The sequence below is a fragment of the Sorghum bicolor genome, chromosome 5, assembly GCF_000003195.3.
Source record: "Sorghum bicolor cultivar BTx623 chromosome 5, Sorghum_bicolor_NCBIv3, whole genome shotgun sequence".
Taxonomy (NCBI): domain Eukaryota; kingdom Viridiplantae; phylum Streptophyta; class Magnoliopsida; order Poales; family Poaceae; genus Sorghum; species Sorghum bicolor.
The window spans coordinates 2,592,585-2,601,705 of NC_012874.2; the positions used below are offsets into that span (position 1 = coordinate 2,592,585).

General features: G+C 45.2%; 2 protein-coding genes across 2 annotated transcripts; both read left to right on the forward strand.

Moving 5' to 3' along the window:
- On the forward strand, window positions 33-5,402 carry LOC8069286 (PP2A regulatory subunit TAP46). Its single transcript, XM_002448914.2, has 9 exons — window positions 33-326; window positions 457-579; window positions 1,913-1,999; window positions 2,123-2,227; window positions 2,426-2,587; window positions 3,194-3,229; window positions 3,352-3,423; window positions 4,138-4,415; window positions 4,819-5,402. Exons 1-9 carry the CDS (start codon window positions 171-173, stop codon window positions 5,051-5,053), a joined length of 1,254 nt encoding a protein of 417 aa, XP_002448959.1. The 5' UTR covers window positions 33-170; the 3' UTR covers window positions 5,054-5,402.
- Window positions 7,130-8,674, forward strand: LOC8069287 (probable calcium-binding protein CML36). Its single transcript, XM_021461559.1, has 2 exons — window positions 7,130-7,205; window positions 7,481-8,674. Exon 2 carries the CDS (start codon window positions 7,817-7,819, stop codon window positions 8,408-8,410), a length of 594 nt encoding a protein of 197 aa, XP_021317234.1. The 5' UTR covers window positions 7,130-7,205; window positions 7,481-7,816; the 3' UTR covers window positions 8,411-8,674.

Consider the following 9,121-nt stretch of genomic DNA (forward strand, 5'->3'; position numbering starts at 1 on the left):
TCTTTCCAGCTCTGCGTCCAGCGTCCTCCCCGCGACGACGCTTCCCGAGCTCTCTCCTCTGTTCCCTCTCATCCCCGCGATTCTCCTCTGCCGCTCTCCGCTAGGGTTTTGCCGCCGACCTCTCGCTCGCTCGCTCCCGGCTCCGCGAGGCAACCGTCCGGCCGGTCGAAATGGTGGATGTGGAGGAGGTCGGGAACAAGATGCAATCGCAGATGCGCCTGCACGCCGAGCCGGAGGACGACGCCGCCGCCGACCTCCCCCTGCCGGCCCTCTTCGACAGGGCGTCGCGGATCCACGCCCTCGCCTCCAGCTCCGCCCTCGACCAGGTGCTTCCCTGCCCCCCCCCCCCCCCCCCCCCTCTTCTGAGAACTGGGATCGCCCCGCCCCTTCTCCCGCTTACCAAGAGATGGAAATCGGGCGAGCGGTGCTTACGCGCTTGTTTTTTCTGCCGCGCAGGATGGGATCCGCACGGGGGTTGATCTGCTGCGGCGCTGCGACGAGATGGTCAGCAAGCTCGGCCTTTTCTCCCCCAACGAGACCAAGGAAGACGTCTCCACCGCAAACCTCAAGTACCTACTCGTATGTCCGTTCCCCTCCCCCTCTCTATGCTCCCTGCACAAGTCCATGAAACAGGTTGTGATGGTACTAGATGCCTGGTCAGTTTTATTCAGTTGTCAGTACCATAGTTTTTAAGGCGGTAAGGCGAGGTGCGGCGCCCGACCCCCTTCCAGACGCCTAGGCGTTTAAGGCGCAAGGCAAGGCGACGCCATACAACCATCTTAATATATAATAATACCACTAGAAATCAGCCATATAATACCATAATAAATAGTGTTTCTAGAGTAACAGGGCACAATATAAAGTAGCAAAATAGCAAATCTGAAATCTCCCATCTCTCAATTGGAGCAAATTAGACTCTATTGACATAACATAACTTAATTTCTAGTACTGCTAGTGCAAAATAAATATAAGTAGCATAAGTGCTGATCTTGAAATCTCTAATCAACAACTCAACATCATCAGAGCAGAGTAAGGAGAGGCAGAGTAGCAAGTAACCAGCAGATCAGAGTAGAAGGAGCAAAGGAAAGAAAGAGTAGAGTGCATAACAGAGGCAACTACCCATACATCAGAGCAGAGGAAGGAGAGGCAGAACAGAGGGAGGGAGGAAGAGCAAACAATGGGAGGACGAGAGGGGAAAGCACGTACTGAATCTGTGACAGAGCTGCTGGCGGGCGGATCCGGTGGGGACTGGGGAGGCGACGGATGAAGCTGGGCAGATGGTGCCGGCGGCTCCCAGGTGCTCGCTCCTGTCGCCCTCTTCTCTTCCCCTCTCTCCTCTCTTCCCTCTCCAGCGAGCGAGCGCAATTTCCCACGACTTCCAGGCGTGCGACTTCCAGGCGCGTGACAAATATGTAGGCGCGGGCGCGATTTCCCCTCTCCAGCGTGCGCAAATCCTGCCTTTCCCACGCAGGCGGGATTTCCCCTCTCCAACGCGCGCAATCTCTGCCTTTCCTGTGCGCAATCCCTGGCTTCCCGCCCTACGCGCGCGATTTTCCCTCCCCCGCGCGCGGTTTTCCTCCTTCGCTCGTGTGCGTGCGGCGTCCGCCTAGAGCAAGTCGACGCCATGGCGACGACTTGGAGTGCAAGGCGACGCCATACGCGAGCATGTCATGGCGAGCCTGACGCCATGGTTCAAAAAACGCCCTTGTCGCCTAGGCGACGCCTTAAAAACTATGGTCAGTACAATTGCAAATCACGCCTGGCCAGTTTTATTCAGTTGTCAGTACAATTGCAATCCACGCCTGGTCAGTTTTATTCAGTTGCCAGCACAATTGCTAATCACAACAATCCTAGAAAACTTAAGAATTGTTCTTTTCTTCTGTATAGCTCTGATCTTTGTTTGCACTCATAGGTTCCATATTACCTTGCGGAAATGACTGAGAAGATAGCACAAGAGGATCGGATCCCGGTTCTTAAGGCGTCACAGGACCACTTGAAGGTTATCAATTTGCCCTGTCACATTGTTTCACTAGGTGCAGCTTTTTAATTTGTTTATAACGAGGGGTCTCTACTCTCTAGCATGGTACTCTGTCATCACGTGTCCTCCTTTTGCACTCCACAGGAATTCATTGCTCTATGTGAAGTACTAGAGCTTATTCCAGAGGATGAGCTAGAATTGTCTAGGCAGAAGCAGCCTGATACTATGGCAAACAGGAGAGCACAGAAGGTGAGACCGAATTACTTTCTCTATATAAATTCTTAAGGCATCAGCCAGCAGTTTCTACTCTGTAATTGGAGGAGAGTAATATGGGACATGGTTCTCTTGTGCTGAATTTATTATGCACAGGCTGATTTTATTCATAAGATGTCTAAAGTGGGTCAGTTTCCTATAATTCACTATTTATGTTTATTGTTTCTTTCCTAGGTTGCCCGGTTCAAACGTCAAAAGGCTGCAGAAACGAAGCTCCAAGAGATCAGAGAGAGAAAAGAAAGGCGTGGACGCTCATTGAGAGCAGCTGCTTTATCTGCCCCAATTGAAGCTGGAGAGGAAGATGACCTGGAGGATGATGGAGAGGAAGAAAGAGAGGTCAGCATCCCACATCTGGAAGCTGTTTTCATGATATGTTTTAGGTTTTTACATATTTCAAATCAGAATGATCTGTGGCATGTGTATGTCATAAGTATGGTCTTGCTTTTCTTGAAAGGAGAGATTTTATTTATTTTTCAAATTAAAATAAGCTTGTGATATTCTAAAAGATAAAGCTTTTCCATTTGATGGTGGCATTTTAATTTATTTAGTCTAATGGTTGTAGGGAGCTTTATAATTTGCTGCATGTAGCTAGGTTCTTAGATACCTGCAGTCTGTCAAACACATTCCCTGTAATGCTCTGTGCATACCAAGCCCATGAGGATGTTTTGTTCTCTTCAGTCAGTCAGTGACACAGAAACAGTGTTACCATCAAATTTATCCCATAGCAGTAAAATCCTCACTGCAAGGTCTTCAATTTTTTAGCCCACAGTATTCTTTCTATGCTATTTTATTTCTCATGACTGAATAATTATTTTGGAATCTTGTTGTTAGTGCCTTTTCATATCGTGTCAATGTTTGCTTCCAACTTTTCTTACCTTGCATTTGCTTCTATATCAATGAGAACATATGCTCTGGTTCTGAATTCCTCTTTGTATGCTGCAGGCTTGGTTAGCTACCATCTCATTGGCTCTCTGCAAGGTTAGTTCGCTTTCCATAACACTTATTGTTGAGTTCTTTTTTCTGTTTAAAGAATTGTAGTACTTGCATTCATAGTAACATTTGATTTACTATTATATTATTCTTTTTATTTCCATATACAGGCGTTTGATCTTCTCGACATGCTAAAGAAGGAAGAAGAAATGCTTCTAGCTGTAAAGGAAAGGAAGGCAAAGGTAATGCTAATGATAGTGATTTGGCAATTTCTTGTCAGTAGCATCTTAGGTTAATTATTTCAGTAAACTATTTTTTTCTAAAGAAAATTTGGGATCTCAGGCTATCATGTCTCGAAAATATGATAAATGCATATAATGTCTGCTTTGTGCAATTTGGATCAGATGTATTGTTAGCTATATAATATAGTGACAAAGTTTCAACTTGGAACCAAACATGAGAAAAATATTGTTGAAAGGATTAGGTAGCTTTCATGTAGATCAACCCGCAAAGGTGTTAAGAGTAGCTGTGTTTCTCAAAACTCTACACAGGGTTTGTTAATGTTGTCTGAAGATATGCTGTCTTGTCATTGACATATCTTATATCTTAAGATTTGTTTCTTATGATTGGCAACTGATACAGAACACTACTGGAAGTATTTCACCCGTCTTTTTTGAGGAATTATATAAAAAAAATATTTCATTAGATGAATCTGGTTGTTGAATAGTTTGTGCATATTTATGAAAAAAACATGGATACTGAAATGTTTATAAAAAATAAAAGCGACACTTCATAGAATCCAGTGGATTTTCTACCAATAAGCAGCCACTTTCACTCACGGACACAGTGCTCTGGCTTCCTATATCTGCATGGCTGTTTCAAGTAGATTGCATGTATACGAAGACTTCTTTTGTTAATCAGAAAAATGGTCTGCTGTAATGTTTCTGTTTCTTCAGGACGGGAATGCATTTGCTCGTGAAATGCTCGATGAACGAACAAAGAAGGCTGAAGCATGGCACCACAATGCTGCCAACCGTGTGGTATATTCCAAACCAGCTGATCCAATCACTTGCGCAACATTTGCTCAAGATGTCATTGAAGGTAGAGCAAGCGTTTCACAAGCTCACGAGCACAAACACCAGCCCCTGATATTTGGACCTGCAAGTCTTGTTGGTGGTGGTCTAACCAGTGAAAGGGAAAGAATGGCAGCACAAGTTTTTCAGCCTAGTTACAGGTATGCCTCATGCCTTGAATTAAGTGTTATACCCCTGCCTCATGCTTTGAATTAAGTGTTATACCCCAGAACACCTCAATGCTTACCATTTTTTATGTAATGCATTTCTGCTAATCATGATGTTCTTGCTGCATGTGGAATAAGCACTAGTTATCACAATTCCTAATGAAACACACGCTGAACTTTTTTCCTTATTGGCATAGCGCCATAAGATATGACAAGTTTCATGTCAGATGTAAAATGCTTAGATTTGCTGGTAGCGACCAATTGATATTACTACTGATAATCCTTGTCCTACCCCTGGATTCTTAATGCTTCTGAGGGTCATGTAGCATTGTCTGAGCTTACGAGAGTGCCATCTGATTCATTTTCTTCTGCCTGTTCGTTTTCACTTGAATCACAGGATGCCAACAATGAGCATAGAAGAAGCTGGTTTGCGCGAGATGAAAATAATGGAGAAATGGCAGGAAAGGACCGCCGAGATAATGAAAGAAGCAAACTCCGCGTGGCACAAGGATGGCACCAGCTCGGCCCAAGAGGACGAGGACGCCGAGGAGGCGAAAGCAAGAGCGTGGGACGACTGGAAGGATGACAACCCCCGTGGCGCAGGCAACAAGAAGCTCACGCCCTGTGGCTAATTTGTGAAACGCGCGCTGTATCGATAAATACTTCACATGGAACACGATGCTCATGTAGATCATACGATGTTTGATTTGATCAATATTTAGTCTGCGTCTTTTCTAGTGATGTTCAGTGTATTATAGCCTGTTTGTGTAAGTGCTATATGTCCTTTCCAGTACGATGCATTTTTCTGGAGCATGAGAAACCGTATTCCCGTATGCAACTGTCATGCAGCTCGGTGCTGTCTGGCTGCTTCTGTACTCTTTTTTTTCCCCCGAGAGAATGGATTGGTCTATCATAATCCATCATCAAAATGGTCTGTCATAACTCAAGGTCATTGTATGTAAACTTGTATCTAGAATGTAATGGTCTGTCAGAATCCCATCACCTAGACTGGGTTTGTCACAAGGTCATTCTATAAATTCTGGTAGGATGTACACATGATAGATTAAAGGAAATAAGAATCTGGAGCATTTTGGGATGGATCATCTCTGTCCCTCCTCAAGCCAAACACCGGTCCTTTTCATAGCTCAACAATTGCCAAGAAAAAGGGTAGCTAGCACGGCGCCGCATGGAAATGCATGCAACTGCAGCAAAAACGGAGTGCTGGCTTTGTCCTTTTGCTGTTTTTCATCATCATATCACCCAACAAAGAATGGAAGGAGGGAGAGGACAAAGAGGCAAGTGCAGCCGTAACGCAGCCGAAATTCCTGATGAGTTTCCCCATCCAACTACTCATCACTGCTGCGGGGGTCGTCGATCTCGTACGCTATCTGTACCCTTTCATGTCGTCAGGTTTAGTTTCCCGACACTTTACGGAACGTCACAGGAAGTTTCCTCGCACCTTCGTTCAACTCAATCGGTGTTGGACGTGCTGTGTTTACTACTCTCTCTGTTCCAAATTATAATTATAAGTCATTTTAAAAATCTTGAAGAGTCAAGACATCTCAAGTTTGACTAAATTTACATGATAACGTAATAACATTTATGATACAAACTAAGTATCATTAGGTTTTTGATTAGTTATATTTTCATATTAATATCTATTTGATGTCATAATTCTTTCTATTTTTTTTCTATAATATTGGTCAAACTTGAGATATTTTGACTCTCTAAAATTCTTGGAATAACTTGTAAATTATGACAGAGGGAATACATACGACACCAAAACGTATACCCAGGCCTTGTTTAGTTCACCAAAAACCAAAATCTTTTTAAGATTCCGCGTCATATCGAATCTTGTGGCACATGCATGGAGTATTAAATATAGACGAAAATAAAAACTAATTACACAGTTTACCTGTAAAACACGAGATGAATCTTTTAAACCTAGTTACTCCATAATCGTATAATGTTTGTCAAATAAAAACGAAAATACTACAGTTCGAAAATGGCACCGGTAAAAAAAATGCAAACATATGTCGTGTGTGTCTGTTGCTGGTGCAGTGATGATAATGACGTTTGTTTGTTTGCTTGCTTGAGTACTCGTGAAAGTATCATTTTTTGTGAAAAGTAGACCGAGATTATATTGCGATGCCGACTTGGTGTCCCTTTCTCTGAACTGATAGTAGTTTTAAAAAAAGCTGCACACGTACGTGTCTCTATACCCGTACTACGTGCTGGGTTCCATAGTGGTCGACTAAATTCAGTTTTCATATCAGCCGCCAATTGACCGCCGTTGCTAGCTAGCTTGGATCAATATCAATCCACCACCCATGGTCGATGCATGTCACCGTCATCAATGCATGAGCTAGCATATCTCTCTCCCTTGGTTATATAAAAACTTGGCCAAGATTTAATCAAACTTTGAAAACTACAGACATATAACCTGTAAAATTATGTTTCCAGAGTTAAATAGGTTAGACAAACCGTATTGCCAAGCAAATGTCCACGCTCACTACATGACCTCTTGATGCTAGAGCTAGCGTTAGGTGTGGCGGTGCATGTAGTAGTATGTAAAGGATCGCCGTCGTCGGTCCCATGCAGACGACGACGACGACGACGACGACGCAGCCATCACGTCCGCCGTACGTGTACGCACACCTATAGCTCTAGACGACGACGACGACGACGAAGGAGATTTAGAGAGGAGGAAGAAGCCTTCAAAGCGGAGACGATCGAGCGAGAGAATCGCATCGCGTGTCGGGGGTGACGAGAGTTTTCGATGAGGTCAGTCAGGTTCAGCTAGGCCCCATCCATCTCTATTCGTTTGAACTTAGGCTTTGTTTAGATGCGAAAAGATTTTAGATTTCGCTACGGTAGCACTTTCATTTGTTTGTGCCAAATATTGTCCAACTATGGACTAACTAGGATCAAAAGATTCGTCTCGCGATTTACAGGTAAACTGTACAATTAGTTTTTTATTTTAGTCTATATTTAATGCTTCATGCATGTGCTTAAAGATTCGATGTAACGGAGAATCTTGAAAACTTTTTGTTTTTCAGGATGAACTAAACAAGGTCTTACTCGTCGAATCTGTCAGACATTAAATAGTGTTTTTCTCTCGCAATAAATCACCAAACTCAATTCCCAGCCATAGCTTTTTGGAGAAAACAGAAACCGGCCGTTAGTTTCCCGCGCCGGCCGGGCCGGTCGGGCGCGAATGAAGCTTCGTGGAAGCTCACTTCCCCTGTCCCTCGCGCGCTCTATAACTCATCGTCTTCTCCAACCTCATCTTCCTGCCTCCTTCCTCCCCTCCCCTGATCCCCTCCCTGCCTCGTACAATCCATCGATCCTCGATCGAATCCCTGCAAGGTACGTAGCAACACCGATCGCCCGCCATGAAGCTGAGCATGCCTTTCTTCAGCTCGTCCTCCTCCTCCGGCAAGAAGCAGCAGGAGACGACGACGATCATCAGCAAGAAGAGGACGAAGGGATCAACAAAGAGCGGCTCCTTCGGCTCCACCTCCTCGTCCTCCGACTGCGCGTCGCCGTCCGCCGTCACGACGCCGCGCACCGTGCTCCCTGCTGTCAAGCCAAACCCAAAGCCGGCGCCGGCGCCGGCGGTATTATTAGCCGCTACCGTGACGAGGGAGGACCTGGAGGTGGCGCTGCGACGGGTGGTGCGGAGCGAGGCGGAGCTGGCGGCGGTGCTGGCGGAGGCGGAGGCGGCCGGGCTGGCGCCCGAGGAGGCCGCGGCGGCCGAGGCCGAGGACGAGGCCGAGCTCCGCGAAACGTTCGCGGTGTTCGACGCGGACGGCGACGGCAGGATCTCGGCCGAGGAGCTCCGCGCCGTGCTCGCCTCGCTCGGCGACGAGGCCTGCTCCGTCGAGGATTGCCGGCGCATGATCGGCGGCGTCGACGCCGACGGCGATGGGTTCGTCTGCTTCGACGAGTTCTCCCGCATGATGATGCCGCAGGGGGCGGCAGCGTGATGCTCTCTGTCGTCGTCGTCGTCGTTGTCGGTGATGCACGACGAGTTCTTAGCTGCTGCTGCTAGTTTGTTGTCGGTGTTGGCGTGCGTGATATATCATATATGTGCTCCTGTTTCTTCTTTCGTGTTGCCAATCTCTGTACCTAGCTACGTGCAGCTGTTTTTTGGTGTCATCGATCCATGTCAATATCGTGTCCTCTCCGTTGTGTGAGAATGAATCCAACAAGAGTGCCTAACTCTATATATTTTCTTCTTTTTCCAATCAGAGATTTTGTTCTTCTTTTCAAATTCAGAGATTGGTTGAGCAGTTAATAAATTTGTTTTTCCACAAAACGTATGTAAAACGCTCGCATACGTACAAACACACGTACACACTCATATAAACATGAACATATATATACACACTATCCTTCTTAAAAGTAATGAATTAACTACAAATGTCTCACTATTGATAGATACATATTATCTGCCAATGAAATAAATGTTAGTGTGATGCATATCTTGTTGTTGATAGACATGTTGCCTACTATTAATACTCCATCCATTCCATATTATAAGTCGTTTTAACTTTTTTGATCTATTTATTTTGCTATGTATCTAGACGTGTTATTTATTTAGATATATAACAAAATAGATATACCAAAAAAGTCAAAGCGACTTATAATTTGGAACGAAGAGAGTATAATGAAAAAAATGTTAGAGTTGACGTGTG